The sequence below is a fragment of the Ochlerotatus camptorhynchus genome, unplaced genomic scaffold, assembly GCF_037179485.1.
Source record: "Ochlerotatus camptorhynchus isolate MF236.1 unplaced genomic scaffold, CSIRO-AGI_Acam_v1.1 ptg000064l, whole genome shotgun sequence".
Taxonomy (NCBI): domain Eukaryota; kingdom Metazoa; phylum Arthropoda; class Insecta; order Diptera; family Culicidae; genus Ochlerotatus; species Ochlerotatus camptorhynchus.
Window position 1 is genome coordinate 598,712 of NW_027040554.1, and position 18,493 is coordinate 617,204.

At 39.8% G+C, this 18,493-nt stretch overlaps 1 protein-coding gene across 2 annotated transcripts in view; it reads left to right on the forward strand.

Moving 5' to 3' along the window:
- The window catches only part of scaf (scarface), a 140,886-nt gene that overhangs the window by 10,462 nt on the left and 111,931 nt on the right, over nt 1-18,493 (forward strand). The window contains exons 2-4 of one of the 2 annotated variants that reach the window (XM_065216597.1): nt 12,267-12,957; nt 13,087-13,617; nt 13,716-13,972. In XM_065216597.1, the coding sequence (XP_065072669.1) occupies nt 12,267-12,957; nt 13,087-13,617; nt 13,716-13,972 (1,479 nt within the window). The remainder of the gene's footprint in view (nt 1-12,266; nt 12,958-13,086; nt 13,618-13,715; nt 13,973-18,493) is intronic. The other variant, XM_065216596.1, reaches the window with a different exon arrangement.

The window sequence follows — 18,493 nt, forward strand, 5'->3', positions numbered from 1 at the left end:
CGGAGAGTTGACTAGACACAAAAATGATTCCGTTGCGCATCGTTTTCTTAGAAAGAGAAAGTATAGTTTGGTATCTCTTTTTACTGTTCATCGATGGCACACACGAAGTGACTGTTGCCAGCCGTTATGGAAGTTTCGGTTGCGTTCGGGTGTAAAGCAAAAATCAATAAACTCAATCTCACCACAGTTTGTTGAGATTTGCAGCTGGTGAGTTTTGTTAGCTTTGTTATTCCGAGCTGCGATATCACAGCTTGCAAAATCAAGCGTGATCTTCAGCATTGATGATATTTGATTTTTTGACATTTTTCCAACACTGTCCAAAACGAACCCTACTGCAAACCCCACTATTTTATCTAACATCCCAGTGATTTCTCGTTGAAGTTCACCTGCGTTCGGCCGGCGCTGGTATTGCCTATTATTGCGATTATCTTGGCCGAAACTAAAAATAGCATATTCACACAAAGCCCGCTATTAACCTATCCACCTGCCACAGTGAAAGCAAAAAAAAAACCCTCCCAATCCGATCGTTCGGTTGTATCGATTACAATCTTTGCCATTAGTTGATTTAATTTTACTCCCCCAATCCAGTCGTCTGCAGCAGTCACGTCCGTCTGATGTGCCTGTCTAAACGCCTCCCCATTTCGAGGCGCGCATTTCCAGTCTCTCGGATATCTGCAAATCGCCATCGGCCAACATGCGCCAACATTATAATGAAACTAATAGCTTTGGCTACGCTCAGATGTGGGCTTCTACAAACAGACCCCAACTTCCATCAGCGCGCGTGAACGATTTGAATGAAGTGACAAGCCCGGTGTGATTATAGTTAGCAATGCGCTGCGTCCTTTCCGTGACTTTTAAGCTCCTAATATGATGATCACGTGCGCCCGGACGTTATGAACTGCTTTCGCCGGCAGACTGGGGTTTGACATTTTCGGTCCGAAAATTATGAAGTGCCAGCTGACTTTTGACGTCAGATTTGTGGCATTTGATAGAAGTTTTGTCGACTTCAGCAGCAGCGGGTGGGGGACTGTTTTCGTCCCTGAAGCCGTAGGGTACATACAGTTGATTGACACACCGTGAAATGTGGCAATTTGGCGAATGACAGGCGCTAAACTGTGTCCCATAGACGGTGGTGGCGGGGGTGTGTTCTATGGATGACGTGTGCGCGGTGATGTGGAATGCATAATGTTATTTTGACAGCGGCTCATAAGTTGACCGAAGTGTGATTATTGCCGATTTGGGTGTGGGAATTTTAAACCATTCCAATCACGATCAACGGGAGCATTATTTTGATGGCAGTCAATTAATACAATATCGTACAATGAATTTAACATGAGGTATGACAAACGGTTTGATTGGTCAACGCGTTCGACCAGGAAAATCATACCCCAAAACCTGCTTCCAATTCTGCTGGATCACAGACATCTAGTTGGAAATGGTGCTTCATTACTGGTCCATCCAATTCAGATCACCCTGGACACGAAGATTGCAAAAACTCCTAATCCGCAATCCATGTTTTGCCGAACTGAAATATCAAAGGGTACCCAACCGAACCGCCATCACCGCCACTCGAATCTTATCCAGAGCAGCACTGAAATTAATTAGAAATCGCTTCTCACGATTGTGCAGTCTCATCTACTAACAATCTGACCTAATGTTTACACCATTAGGCAATTTTGGATTCCGAAGCCCTGCAGCAGGAGGTAGGTACCAACCACCTTCATTGTAGTGTACGGTACAGATCTCGCAAGCAGATGTACCATCATGGTCCATCGTACATGTCTGCATGTTTTCTTGTCGCTCTGTTTGACCCCGTCGACACTTTTCAATGTGGTTTCTGATGTGTCAGCAGCGCCGCAGAAGATGAGAACATGGGACCTTTGCTCTCTTTGCTATTGATGGGCCGGTGTAGCGCATCGCCGTGAATGGACTGGATAAAGAGGGTTGCAGTCAGTGGTTGCTCAATTTCTAAACAATTTATGTTCAAGTTGTCCACGGTTTTGTAGTCAAATATTGTGACGACTTGGCATCACTCAAGCACGCATCCGAACGTCTTCATCGATTGATTTTTTTTTCTCACCGTTGAATTAATACCGAAATATGTGCAAGGTCGGTTGGAAAAAATATATATGTGACGTGGGACTGAGCCGCTTGAAGAATTCGATTTCTCATACTCGATTACGTAAAATGTAAATATTTTCATCGATGCTCGTTAGAGGGCTGGTTGATAGCCAGAAAAATACATTGTAGCTTGAACTGATTGCCACTATTCACTGCGATCGTTCAACGTGGACAAAAGGTTTAACCTCCTGAATGAAGCACGCGATCCGTTTTATGAATGGGCAGCTCATTTCTTTTTCACCAGAAACCGATTGGCTGTCGCCGAGGGAAATCCCGCCACAAATTACACAAATCAATCAACTCTATTAACAACGCACACCGGTTACGTGAGCCAGCTCGCATTAACCTTAACCAAGCAAGTATATCATGTTGACCGACTGCTGCAGCGCCCGAGGGATATAGAAATTAAAACAAATGTAATCAATCAATAAATATCTACCTGCCTACCCATATAAGCAAAGGTATCGCGCGCCGAACCGATTATGAAAGTCGTCTGGCATCAGGAGCCTGTCTGTCACGGCATTTATTGTGCCCTGATGGCAGTGTTGAGGATCCATTTGCGAGTCATTAAACAATTAGGTAGCGCAGCCAATAAACCTCCGATCTTTATTGAATCGTCCCTAGGGGGTTGCTCCGGGGTTAGCTGTACTGAATCACAGCGGGTGGTGGGTGGATGCTGGTGTTGGCTAGGGAGTCTTCGATCTAATAACATTGGTCTGACACGATGTGCTTACAGCAGTTCCGTTGAATATTCATGATGTAATTGACTGTCGGAATAAGTTTCATGAGTATTGCTTAAAAGATGTATGTGCCTTCCGATAGTCTAGCCAGTAAAGGTGTGATATTCATTTTGGAATTACAAACATGGTTGCTGCTGGATACAGTCAATCCCAGTTTGGTTTCAAATTCAAGAAGATTGTACAGATTTTCAGTGTACTTGTGATCGAGTTGCAGTTTCAGCGAAATTGGGTGAAATTTGACAAAATTAGAACAAAATTAAAAAAGTAACAACCGCAGAAACAGCGTTTCCATATTATTTTGACTATTTTTAGTATCAAAGGTTAATGGAAATAATAGTATTAATCAAACCACAACATCTCAGATTTAAGATTTCGTATTTAGGCTAGAATTAAGGGTACGATTACCAAGATCTAAGAAATCGTTTTCTTGTGCAATAACAAAAAAACTTAGTACAAAAATATAAAAATTCCAAAATTTTACCAAATGTAGGCGTTTAACGATTTGCTATTTTCACCAGAATTGATGGTTTTTTTGACGTCGTATCAATTAAAGAAGAGGTTTTGTGCTTTGATTTAATGGAATATCGAATACGCTATTTAAAAAAAATTAGGGCAGTGTCCAAATGGTTCAACTCCTTCCCAAATTTTAATGATTCCCCACAGCCGACAATTATTCAATGTTGTTTTTTAACGGAGGGTGTCGCAATAATTTATTGCGATAGATTTATAAAAACATAAAATAACATAAACTAAAAATAATATAATAATATAAATTTGAAATAGTGGGTTACCATAAGATAGAACAGAAACCAAGCATGGGGATTTCTCTTGAAAAATAATCGAGAACTTTGGCGAAAGAATATTTTGGTTCTTGTTTAACTTTTGCAAGGAGTAAGGTCTCTTCTTGCTTAGCAATCCTATATCCTACTTTGAATATTTTGAAATGTTCATAATTAAAACATAGGCAATCTTGAACAGATATTATTTATGTTGAAATCAAAAAATTCATTTTGCACAGAATTTGACTTTATAAATTTTTTAAACCTATGACAGTTTTACAAATTCCAGAGGATTTCATGTCGTGCTCCATGGAGCACTTAAGGCCTGTACTTGAAAAAAAAAAATGCACCAGACAAAAGTGTTCGCCAAAAAATTATTTTAAGTCGGATTTTCTTGAAACTTTCAGGGAACGAACTAATACATACGGATTATGTTTCGGCATAATTAATTTATTCAATTTGTGCAATGGTGGAGCCAACGTTTTTGGTCACTTTCATCCATTATTTCTTCAACTCCAGCTCGTTCTTAAACACCTTGGACGATTTTCGAACTTTGGCCTTCATTATGGCCCAAAATCTTTCCACTGGACGAATCTCTGGTGAATTTGGGGGGCTGGTGGTTTTTGGTACAAAAACAACGTGATTGTCTCTGTACCAATCCAACGTCGATCGCGCGTAATGGCATGATGCCAGGTCCGGCCAAAATAATGTCTCGCCTCCGTGGGACCACAGGAAGGGCAGCAGACGCTTCTGGAGGCACTCGGTGCGGTAAATTTCGCTGTTGATGGTACCCATTGTGATGTACGTTTTACTCAGTTTACCGCATTGGCATACCCAGACAACCAGAATGCACGTATATTGAAAGTTGTTTTCGTGATATACAAACGTATATACAAACAAATAATTCGTATAGAATGCATAGACATGGCTTATACGTACAAAAGTGGAGGCCATATACGTGCATATTTTAATTAAATTTTAAACGAGTTCATCTAACATCATATACGATTAAATCTGTAATAAAATATTAATTTTGAAAAGTCTTACGATTTAATCCGATTTAATTTGTGATACAGTACGACGGAAAAATGATTAATCGCATATAAGTCGGAAATTTGCATTCTATACGATTTAACTTAAACATAATGCGAGGTATGCCATTCTTATATGTCATTTTGACTTAAACTGTAGCAATTAACGATACTGTCTGTACATTGTGAACTTCTGGTTGTCTGGGTATGGCCTGCCAGAGCAAGTATTTTTTGGCGAATTTGTCCACTTTCTTCTTCCTTATGTCTTCCGGAACATCAAACCGTGATTTAGCAACGTAGAACTCCAGCCCCGGTATCTGCTTTGCGTCTGCCTTGCTGTAGGTTTCGTCATGCATAACACATTGGTTTCGTTAGCCACTCTCGATACAGCTTCCTTGCGCGGGATTTGGCCGCCGTGTTTTGTTGATCACGCCGGTTCGGTGCCTTCCGGACCTTGAATACACGAAGCTCAGCTCGTTTCATGGTTTGCTGAACGAACCAGGCGGAACACTTTGCCTTCAGAGCCGCGTCGCGAATCGAAAGGTTCGGATTACACTTGAAATAATCCAACGCCTTCCGGGCCTTCACAGGGTCAGCTGTCTTCGATTTTCTTCCACTTCCAGCCCGCTGCTCGGTCGTCTGGGACTCCTTAATCGATTTTACCACCCGAGACACAGTTGTATGGGTGATTCCCAGTTGTCTTCCGATCCATCTCATGGTCGCAGTCGGATTTTCCATGATGACGCGCAAAATTCTCCGGCGATTTTTTCTTGTTTCGATGACATCTCAATAACCACTGAACCGATTGCACATATAAACAATACACTCTAAACTAGTTATACCCAGATTTTCATCAATTTTTGCTCACGGATAAAAAAGTTACACACGGATAAAAATGGTGCATTTTTTTTTCGAGTACAAGCCTTAGCACTTTGAGCACAGAACAGAAGGGAAAGTGCGAACAAATCGGTGAATCATAAAAAAAGGGTACGTTTTTCTGCTCATCAAGCGATGCGTTGTAGAAGCGTTCCACACGGGCTTTAATTCGCACTCACACTATCCTAGCATGCTGCCTATCTGAACTGCAGGTAGAAGATGCCTTCTACTGCTAGGGCGCTAGTGTTCGCCAATGAAAAGTGGAGACACTTTCTGATCCGAAATTCCACTTCTGTTCTGTGCTTACAGCCATAGTTCCAAAATTCTTAGTCACGAAGACCCTGGATTTACAATTACACACATAATCTGGAAAAGTTATCTTACTAAAGGATCTTCTCAGTCCTAATTTTGATAATTTGCCAATGCCATGTATCAACTTTTTTTTTCAAAGGATTCTGATTCTTCTTTTTATTTGTTTAAGTTCGTGATCATAATTTTTGTCTTAATGCAGCATCTAGATGTTTTCAAAATCAAAGATCTGAAATTGTTTTCAAAGTTCCATAATTATAACGTTCGAACTATCTCATGGGCTGTTCATTTACCACATGGACATAATTTGAGCGGTTTTAGACCCCCAACCTGATAAATTTTCCAAATTTTGTGCGGACTGTAGGCATTTGCCAACCCCCCTTAAGTGACATAAGCTTTTGTATGAGAAGCGGCTATTGATCAATATTATTATTATTATTATTATTATTATTTAGCTTTATTTAGGAGGCTTTCAGCCTTAGGCTGGTTCGCCTCCAATAGATCAATATTCATATGCCCAGTTAGCTTTAAAAAAATCAAATAATCGGTTTTCGGAGCTGGCTACTAATGGAGTAACAATCAATAACCACAAAGACGGGACAGTTTCAGTGTTACTTTTCGACAATCATTTGAATAACATAGCGGCCTACTTTCCTAACCAAAATGTATATGCCGATTTTTGAAAATAAAGGCGCATGTTTTTGAGCTAAGTTGTAGCTGAGATAAATAAAAGCTAATAATTTCTCAAATTGCTCTAAAATTTTAAAAACACCCAAAGTCAATTCAGAAAAATTACCTTAAATTAGAATGTTAAGGTAGATTGCTGTTGGAATCTTATTTCTGATTGACCTTATTGATTTCAAGAGTACAAATATAACTTCCCTTAATAAATGAAACAATAAAACTGGAATTTCACGTTTACTTCAATGCAGTTTCAACATAATTAGCTTTTTTCATGTCAACCATTTGACGACCACCCTAATTATAAAAATGGCAAAAGAAGAGACCTTTTAAGCTGAAAAAAGTAAGAAGTTGTATCCAAAACACGACCGTAGATTTGACGTAGGATTACGAAATGTAGTTTTGATGTCACAGCAAAGGTATGGTATGTAAATATTAAATTGATTGCTTAACTCGTGAAGTGAAAAAGTTCGATAGGTTGAAATTCGGAAGCAATTTAAGAGTTCTGCTTTTGAGGTGCTATGTCGGTGTTCATGTAGTACATGCCAATCCTGTCTGTCAATTGTCTTGGAGACAAGCTCTTACTTGAATTCTTTATTTAACTCTTTTATCAGTCATTTGTGGTTCTGAAAAAGACCGATGAGTTGGAAGCTTGGAAGCCATTAATTTTAGAATAATGCTGTGGAATTTTTTCCTCGATGATCTTGGAGATGATAGCTTCTTCCTCTTTCTTCGGTGAATGGACGCTAATGTGGGCTGCAAATCCATCCACTATTGACAGAGTTATATGTGGTCAAATCTGACCATTTTTCGTGATGCGACCGATGTTGGTTTTTTTTTAAATTGCACCCTCAATATGTTGCCGAAAGACGTAATCCTACGCAAAATCTCACAGAAGACACAAATCCTCTAAAACTAGCACTCGGACTTTTGTCTTACTAAATTTCCATCTTGAACTTCAGTAAGAGTATACGAGATACCAGAGTAGAGTATTTTCAGGACCACCCTAAATTGCTCCAAAATGAGAACCGTAAGAGATTAAAAAATGTTTATTTTTAGCAAAGCTGCTTGAAATCATCTTAGCTACAGCTTTCGTGAAAAATGTGCGTTTTTATTTTTATAATTTAAAAAGTCAGTTTTTCTATAACAAGACCATTTTAATTGTAAAAACGGCCAAAATAATGAGCTTTTTAAGTTGAAAAAGTTCTCAGCAGACACTACACCTCTAAATCTTGAGATAGGATTTTTGCCTTGTTAAATTCTCATCCTGGACCACTATGGATTGGCGAAGAAATACTATGCATGGTGAAAACTGAATAAATCAAAGCGGTTCAAGTAAGGCAAGTTTGATACCGTATGGTTTTGAAAGATTCTCCATACAATTTAAATCAAAAATGGTTTCTTCTTCTTCCTCTTTGCATTTCAAGCTTATTGCATATCGCATATTAGCTTATTGCGTGCTCTCAACTTAGTGTTCTAGATGCACTTCCACAGTTATTAATTTAGAGCTTTCGATGCCTGTACCATTTTTGCATTAGTATAACTTTGTGGCAAGTACAATCATCTATGCCCAGGGAAGTCGAGAAATTTTCCAATCCGAAAAATTTCTAGACCGGACCGGGAATCGAACCCAGACACCTCCAGCATGGTCTTGCTTTGTAGCTGCACCTTTACCGACTGAGCTAAGGGAGGCCCCAAAAATGGCTTACAACATTTTATGATCCTCGGTCAGAAAATTTTGACAGATTACAACTCATGATGTTATGTTTCATTCTGAATTGTAATATATTAATTTAAGTAGATTAAAGGTACTTTGACTATATGTTTTAGTATTACTTCTGCGTGATGTCAACGATTTACATAGTTGAAGATGCTAATTTCAAATAACAGACTGTAGTGGTAATTTTTATACGATAGATGGAGTAGATGAAAGCATAGAGTTGATAGTTCCGTTAGAGTTCGGCAGTGTGAATATTGCATATAGATATTAGAATAGCGAGCTAGGACAACTTTTAAGGAAGGTACAAATCGGTTTTTTCATCTCTCTTTACCAAACTCCCCTTTTGGAGAGGGAGTTGACTTCACGCAGGAGTAATACTAAAACATATAGTCAAAATATATTAGGATTTCAGGCTTGGGAGCATTCCATAAATTTAAAACTGATCAAGGTTTCCAAATCCCTGGCCTAGAAAGTATTTTTGATTTCAGAACCAATTTTAAATATTTTCAGTTTAGTCCTGCTGATTTGGTTATCATAATCGCCCAACAAATGGAAGGTTTTAGTTAATATGTGAATCCCCACTTCTATGGACTTTCAATTCCGAGATCAAATTTTGTTTTTCTTTTTGTTCTTGAAAAAAAAAATGAAGACGCGATAGATAAGCAGTTTGTTGAGTCCCAATATTTTCATTAATTTTTATAATAGAAAGATTTGGAAACGTTTTCAAAGATCCAACAATCTTAAAAATGAAATATTTGATACACCAAAATGAAGAAGTGCATCCACATGACACAACCCCATTTGATTTGACCTTCCCATTGAATTCTTCAGATATCTTCAAAATATTTTGATAAATCCTTTCAACATCTGTCACCAATCGGTTCGGCACAAGTTTCGAAAAAACCACCACACATTGGAAGCCTTCAAAAACAAGCATCCCAACAATGCAATGCCATTTCTGCTGAGCCGAATCGATTCATCAAAGCCAACAATAAAGACGCCCCCAGCAGCGGTTGCCCGGCCGGCCGATTGTCATCGGCTTTGTAATCGGTTGACCCACCAAAAGTGTGCGTTGACGATATCAAATCGATCACTCGATTTGCCGTGTTGTTTTTATCCTCCCAAAAACTGGGCAACGCTTTTTTTTTTCCTTCATTTGGTCGTTGAGTGCGCGGTCAAAATAAATTGCCTCCCATTGGGGGTTCATTAACATGATCATGACAATGTTTCTGACCGGCAACGATCCGGGCCAGACATTGGACCCAACCAACCGTACCCATTGACATTCCTCAGGGCGGCCGGCGCTGCTGCTACACAGAATCTCCTTGTTTTTTGTCTTTATTCGAATCCCAAACCCGTGTGATGGGCATTATGTAATTCGTCGATTTTTGCCATTATTTAAAGGTACACGGGAAAAAAAGAGTTCCCATATTCGTGAACCACAGCCGTGAACCATAGTTCACGGTGTATATTTGAGAAAATTTTGTTCTGGATAGCTGGCCGTGATTTTTAGTTCACGGTCCGTTCCCGTTTTCGGGAACGGATTTTTTTCCGAGTATAAGAGGTGCACTGCTGCTGACAAGTGACCAACTGGGTTCGGAATCGGTCCAAAAAATATTAGATGCTAATATTTCAAATCAACGTTCTGCTTGAGGTTACCTTTTGTGGCTTTGGGATGAGATAACGAGTGTGAATTTTCAAGGGACCGTGATGGCCCCTTCGTCGTTGCATGGTTTCAGTTATTTAACTGATCATTATTAAGTGCCAGTCGTTTTTATCGTTGGGGATTAGAGAAATAGTTCAATTTTTCAGACTTCTGGCTGTAAAAAGTTTTCAGATTCAGACTGCGTTACGTAATGCAATGATAGAGTTGACGATCTGTGAGGTCCTAGCTCAAAGCCCGAGGCGGACTATAATTGATTATACCGCAGTTTAAAAGATAGGTTTTCAGTTTTTATGTGTCTCATTTTTCCGGCTCCAAACGGGTAATTTTCAGTGAACCGTTTAATCTTTCATCTAAATGGCCCAGAAAGGAATCATTTCGCAACCAAATTTCGTGAAATTTGAGCTCCATTATGTTACCGATTACCATAATTATAAACGGCTGCATAAAGGTGCTCCAAAACGCATGCAGGAAACGAGAATGAGCTACTATATCTCACGTATGATTGCGTCACACGTTTCCTCTCGAATGCTGTCTTGATCTATGGGCTCGATTATGTTTCTCATCGGTGGACACAAAAGCCCCTGATGATACTCAGCTCGTGACGCGATCACAACCCAACCGCCGTTTGGCTCTCCTGGGGCCATCTCCGGTTGACCCTGAACTTCACACCGTAAGCTGTATCTCGCTCGAGAGGCGGTGCATTCGTGTGTTTGTTTTGTTTGAGCCGGGCAGAGAGGAGGACGCCGCAGGAAACGTGTTTGGTTCCTCGTAAATTTGTATATCTTTAACCGGTCAGCGTGTCATCGGTCGGCGGATGGACGCACTTTTTTGTTTTTACTAGCAGAGGCCTACATCAATTTCATTGCCAGCCACCTCCCGAAAGTGGCGGCAGTAGGTTGTTAGCAGTAGCACACACGCTATTTGTTTGGAGACCCCTCGAGATAGAGAGCGATAGATAGAGAGGATGTAAATGGTGGTCAAATGCTTAGAGGAAAAAGCAGTAGCGTGCGGAGCAAGGCCACCGGGACATGCTTGACGAATGCTGAACGAATGTACCGACTGCTGTTGAAAGATACAGGCGAGAGACTGAAAGAATGTGAAAAAACGTTCTCTGCCGAGTGTGTGATTTTTTTTTTATCATTCTTCTCCGATTTGTATGAAGCTTTGCGTAATTGTTTATTATGGGAAATGATCCATATTTCTGTTAAAATTTTCTTATTTTGGCTCTTGTCAAATTTTCAAAATGGTGTGCACGATTTTTTTTCCCATTCGCTTTTCTCTACAACTTTTTCTCAGGCATCATTTTGATCAAAAGTTTTGTTTCCGCGCTACAATTTGTTTTAAATTTAAGAGACACCATTTCAAAAACTTGATATGATCTGGCATGACTGAATTTTAGCAAAAATGTGAATCATTACCCAAAACAAAAAATTATTCATAGTTTCATGCAAATCAGAGATGGTCGACTTTGGCGTCATATAGCGTGGAACTACTTTATTAAAGTTTTAGTTCAGAGCTTCCTAAGCGTACTGAAATTGATTTTGTTTATACATTGTACATCGTTTAAAAATCAAAAAAAAATTTCGTTCCGTTAGCTCTGAACACGCTTATGACAAAAGCAGATTCGGCTGTCTTAAAACTCGGCCCGAAAACCATGATGCGCTTATTTTACGACACCGCTCTAAACAATTCGTTACAGCTAGTGTACCGGTTCGGCGGGGGACTGTCCTAGACGTGGCCTTGCGGAAGGGTTCACGTGAGTTATTTGTTTCTATTAGAGGGTGTCCGGCAACATTCCATCGAACGATTATGAGATTCATTTTGTTCTGTCTTAATTAGACCTTGGAATGGCGTCTGGAGGTTTCACGCTAATTTTAATCCAGATTTATTTGTGAACCCATATCGAATGGAGACAAATCACCTGATGAATATCCTCGTGATTAGATTGATCTTTTCTTACTATGACATTGATATTAATCCATCCCACACGAAGTGGACTGCGTTTAAGATTATGCTGCTGCTGTAGCACATCAAAAATCGCCATGGCAGTTTCGCACGATAAATCATCATCACACATGAGCATGTTCGCTTGCACTCGCGAAGGTCGGTCGGCATGAAGAATTGGATCCGCGGTGGGAAAAACTGCGCAAAGCCCATTATCTACGCGTTGAATGAATTTCTTGCACTTGATGGCTCTCCCATCTAAGCGACTAATTGTGTGCAAGAGAACGCAACAAGAAGCACTCAAGAATTTACGTTATCTTTCGGATATGATGTTTAGCTGAAGTTGTGTACTTGAAAATATATACTAACGACCTATTTGTTTTTGTTGTTTTTCCACAGATGAACCTCCGAACGAGGGCCTTTGTAGGCCTGCTGTGTATAGGGCTCGCGTCGGCCCAGCTTAACTACCAACCGGAGGTCCTCTCGGTTGGTCAGGGTTTCCGCGCTGCTTCGCAGTACCGAAGTAAATCAATTTCCAAGCGACAAGCTCAGGGTGGTGATGGTACTGATATTATACCGCATGATCAAAAGAAACAAACTACTTTCTGGTGGGTTGCGCCGGACTCTCCTTTCAAGGCTACTAAAATTGGTGGTGGCGTTCAGACTCCTCCGGCTGCAGCTGGCAACGGAGAGGATGGCGCTGCTGGGGCAGCTGGGATTGCCGGGGCAACCGGAGCTGCGGGAGGAGCAGTAGGACAGGCAGGGCAAGCTGGAGGAGCAGCCGGACAGGCTGGAGGGGCAGTCGGACAGGCTGGAGGGGCAGCCGGACAGCCTGGTGGAGCAGTCGGACAGGCTGGAGGAGCAGCCGGGCAGGCTGGTGGAACATTTGGAGCAACGCGAACTTCTCAGTCCAGTTTTCAGGCTTCTGCATCCAGAAGTTTTAGTGGAAGTTCAGGGCAAACTACGAGACAGGCTGTTGGACAAACTGGTCAGTTTGGTGCTGGTGGTACTGCAACTTCGGTTCAGGCTACCGCATCTAGAACAGTTGGTACCCAAACTGGAGTTGTAGGTCAAGGCGTTGCAGGACAAGGTGTTGGCGGTCAGGGCGTTGTCGGTCAAGGCGTTGCAGGACAAGGCGTTGCCGGTCAGGGCGTTGTCGGTCAAGGCGTTGCCGGTCAAGGCGTTGCCGGTCAGGGCGTTGCAAGACCAGGCACTGCAGGCGTTGGAGGCATCAGCGGTTTTGGAACAACCATCTCCAGAACTTCGACGGCCACTACCAGAACTTCCGGAGTTCAAGGGCAAGCAAATCAATTCGGTCAAAATACGAATACGCAAACCGCAGGTACGAACGTAGTTGCCGGTGCTGCAAGGACCAACACGGTGACGGCCACCAATCAGGTCACCTCCCAGGGAGGTCCTCCACCGGGACAACCAGGTATTTCCGGTGGTGTAACAACGACCAGCTCATTCCGGAAAACCACCGCGACATCCACGACCGGCGTAGCTCCAGTGCCCGTTCCAGCTCCGCCACCACCAGTTTATACTAATACTAATACAGCTACTACTATCTCTAGAAATACTAATACGGCTACCAGCATAACCAATACGCAGCAGCAGCAGCCGCCGCCGCCGCCTCCTCCTAGAACTTTCCAAGCTAATACTAACACCGCTACAACTTCTACCTTCGGGACTACCAGAACCGATGTAACCGGTACAAGAACCGACCAAGGGCAGCCTCCTATCTCGCCAAGTAATTCAAGCTTTCCACTAAAAGCTTTGCTTTCGTTACTACCTTTCCACTTGCATAACGTTTAAAAACTTCTAATCCCATAATTTCCGCACATTTAGCATCAGGAATCGGAGGTTCCACTATCACACGCCACCAGGAGAACTCTGGCGCGGGAATCAGCACACACACCATCACCAGCGGTGTCAACGTGCAGCCGTTCTTCAAGAAGACCACCGTCACTTCGCATGGCTACGACTATCCCGTTCCGCAGACGGTCCCATGCTACGAACCGAACAAGGTTTGCACACCGAACGAGTACTGCTCCAACGGACTGGTACAAGAAAGCCAACTGAATCTATTCAACACCAACAACCAGGTAAAGTTTCCTGATTAACCGGACGACCATGTGACGAGCGAGATTGGGCCTCTTTGGGATCGACGACGATGACTTTTATTGTCGATTGTCGTAGCGTAGGAAAATTGATTAATGCGAGCGGATTATATCGACTAGGTTGACATTCTGCATGAAGTGATGAATGGAAGGCATCCCAACAGTAAAGGTCGTTTCGACCCTGTTGGAATGTGTAAGAAAAGCCATTTGCTTATACATTACACTTTTCGACTGTGCAATATAACGTTCGATGACGACACTTCAAAACTAATAAAATTCAAGTCGGCAGAGCAGAGCTGTTCGATTGCACCGCGCTCGAGTTGTGCGACCTCAGACGACTTGTGACGGGGCGGGCGGTGGCAACTTTTTGCACATGTTTATTGCCGTGAAACCGCGTCTGGCTGCACGTATGCCCCCGGGGAAGGATATCACCGACACCTATCCCCACATTCCGCACAGATAGATGACCATTTTCGGATCGGTTTAACCTGTTCACTTGAGTTAGGCGGCTATGGCAGACGGTGGCCGGCGGCGGAGATGATGTTTGGATGCCTCCGGGGCAAATGGCTTAAGAATGACAAGTGCTCCGAGAGGGTGAGGTCACCGGGCCATGGTGAGGCACTGCATGATGTTGACAATTTATGTGAAACACTTGTTGCGCTTTATCGACATGGGTGGAGGACGTGGGGTTTGGAATTGGTGTGATTGGCTCTGGACGGGAGTACCTAGTAGTTCAAAAGTAGTTAATCGTGGTTAATTTTTGGGGCGATTCAAAATTAAATTCAAATTTAATTCAAGTTCAATTCAAATTCAGTTCAACTTCAATTCAAAATTCAATTCAAATTCAATTCAAATTCAATTCAAATTCAATTCAAATTCAATTAAAATTCAATTAAAATTCAATTCAAATTCAATTCAAATTCAATTCAAATTCAATTCAAATTCAATTCAAATTCAATTCAAATTCAATTCAAATTCAATTCAAATTCAATTCAAATTCAATTCAAATTCGATTCAAAATTCAATTCAAATTTAATTCAAATGCAATTCAAATTCATTTCAAATTCAATTCAAAATTCAATTCAAATTCAATTCAAATTCAATTCAAATTCAATTCAAATTCAATTCAAATTCAATTCAAATTCAATTCAAATTCAATTCAAATTCAATTCAAATTCAATTCAAATTCAATTCAAATTCAATTCAAGTTCAATTCAAATTGAATAAAAATTCATTTCCAATTTAATTCAAATTTCTTTCAAATTCAATTCAAATTCAATTCAAATTCAATTCAAATTCAATTCAAATTCAATTCAAATTCAATTCAAATTCAATTCAAATTCAATTCAAATTCAATTCAAATTCAATTCAAATTCAATTTAATTCAAATTCAATTCAAATTCAATTCAAATTAAATTTTAATTCAATTTCATTACAATTCAATTTAAATACAAATGGCTCATCTAATCGACATGACATCTTAGACAAAGTTGTAGGAAACTGGATTGTGTTTTAAAAAAAAAATACACTATTTGAAAGCTTATCATAAATGCTAACTTTTTAGAAATGAACACAATGGACACGTCAAAATTGACCAAAGTCGTAGAGCATCAACTATTACTACAAAGTTTGAACATGTTTTTCCGCACATTTTTTAATTTCTTATTTTTGCAGAAATCATAGTTTTTCGTCCAAAAGATCGTGTCCTTTGCACAAATATTTAAGTCATTTAGAGCGAATTTTTTTTTTAAATATTTTACGATAAGTTTATGTTTGATGATTTTGGTCAATTTTTAAGTGTGCATTGTGTCCAGTTCAGAAAAGTTAGATAAGTTTTCAAAGAAACATAATTTTAAAAATCTTAAAAATGTACACACACTTAATTTGTATTACCGACATTGATACCAGCGACTACCTCGGCATTTTATTTTGCTGGATCTCAGTGAAAACATGCTGAGATTCAGCTAAAAAACGAAAATTTAGCTGAGATCTCAATTAACAAACATAAATTTTGCTGACATCCCGTTTTTGACAAGCTAGATTGAGTGTGTATTTTTTTTGCTATCGATGATTTTATCAATTTTAATTTGATTTATTGACAAAAATTTGCAATATTTCAGTTTGTTTGTTTTTTTTTTGAAAGGGCAATCCACTTTCCTATATTATTGGCTCAGACGTCATTTCCATTAGATGAGTCGTTTTCGTGCTATGATGTATTCATAAATATATGAAAAATTAGGCGCGAGTCAAAATTGTCGAATTCCACCACAATCTTTATTCATAGACCATTGTTAATAATTATGTGAAGTTTCAAGTAATTCTGATATGTCAAATGTAAAATTTGTTAATTTTTCAAGCTTTCTCAGTCTGGGGAATGTTCCGATCGTTTATTGTGGCCTATTTCAAGGGTAAAACAGTCAAGTCTATTGATATTCTTCAAAATAACCGTTGCTATAGTAAAATTTCGTTTAGTGTCCCATATTAATTAGAATCGAACTCAATGAAGCTCCTCCAAACTAAACACGCTTATCCTGGCAACAAATTAAATTTAACGACAAACAGTAGACTGTTTAACCCTCGAAAAAAGGCTACACAAACAAACCATTTGGATTACCCCAGAAGTAGAAAGCCTTACATACCAGTCCAACAACCTAATAATTTTTTTTTCTTTATTAACGAGACTTTCAGCCTTAGGCTGGTTCATCTCTATAAGCACAACCTAATATTTTTTTTTACGGTATTGAGTTTGTAACTGCTCATTGGATATCAAAATCGGATTTTAGAAGATTTTAAAACCGGTATTTCGGTACTGCAGAATGCCATGGTATTACCGTTAAAACCGGTTACCCAACCCTGGTGAAGTGCTAAAAAACCTAAGAATGATATAAAATCCATAGAATTATAAAAATCCCAAAAAATCCACAGAAAATTAAGAGAATTGAGAATTCTATCCAAAGCACATCCTCAGAATTTAATGATTCATAAGAAGCATGCTTGGCATACACAGTTTTGGTCACGAACTGCTCATTTGCAAATAAAGCAGTAGATAGAATAGAGTTTAAGCTTGTTATAGATTCGTAAAAAAAGTAAATTTTAGTTCTAGTAATAAACTGTATTTGTTTTTACGTTGCAAAAATGAAGTGAGAAATGCTCGCTGCACATCTCGGACTTTAAATGTAAAAAATCATTGGTGTTGATTCAAATGTTAAGATTTACCTACTCTTTACATATCTATAGTAAACTATGATCTTAATCTATCAATTAATTTAAAGAAAAACAAATTTCAACAACTGAGTGAAAAGTTATTAACAAATGAGCAGTTGGTGTGTACAACTGTGCATGCCAAGCACGATAAGAAGGTTTCACACCTAAAAGTAATCCCAAGAATTCTGGATTCCTCAGAATGGTAAATAATTTTTTCCTTGATTTGTCTTCCGTCGATCTTGTTTTCCGTGCTGAGCACCAATGCTACCGACGCCAGGGAGGCAGCTTCCACACCTGGAACCTACCCATGGACCCATCAACTCATGAAACGGGGACCAAAGGCTTTACTTCCCTAATGAAATACCAAAATCCCTAATGAAACGTAATCAGCGATGTTATGTCTCAGAACATCCCGGCTGCACCGACTGGTATTGAGCCCAGGCCTGCTAGGGTGAGAGGTAATCACGCTTCCACTACACCACTGGTGCCACTTGTTCGTAAATACTTAAAAACAGTAAGGATCCTGAGAATACAGATAATCCAGACAACTCTTTGATTCCATAATTAAGAATCCGTGTAATGCACATAATTTGTTGAAATCTAAGAGTTCTACGAATCATAGAAAATCTGAGTTTCCTTAGATACTTGGAATTATTGTAATTAGAATCTTTTGATAACAATTTGTCAAATATTGGGCCGCCATTGTTCACAGAATTCTAAGATACCTTAGAATACTTGGAATCCTAAGCAGTGTTGGGAAAGTATCAAAAGATCAAATCTCAAAAATGAGCATACTCTCATTTGATTATCGTAGACAATAATCATCAAGCATACAACAGCGGTTGATGATACATGCCGTGATAGCTCCGATATAATGCTAACAAAACTTACTAGCTATAATTTTCACCAAACTGTGGTGAGTTTGAGCTTCAAGATTTTTGTTGTGCACCAAACACGAACCGAAACTTACATCACGGCTGGCAACAGTAACTTCGTGTCTGCCATCTGTGAAGAGAGATAGCCAACTATGCTTTCTCTTTCTAAGAAAACGATGTACAACGGAATCATTTTTGTGTTGAACCAACTTGTAGCTACAATTTTACATGTTGTGAATAGTATCGCAATATCAAAAGGTGCTTGTAAAATCAATATCATGTTTGATGCTTTATTCCAATGTCATCACGCGGGAGCCCGAGAGACCAAAATAAAAATCATTTGAGAGAGGATTATACTATATATAAAAATCCAAAGAATCCTATGAATCCAATGAAATCCTAGAATCCAAAGATTTCCAGAGTTACA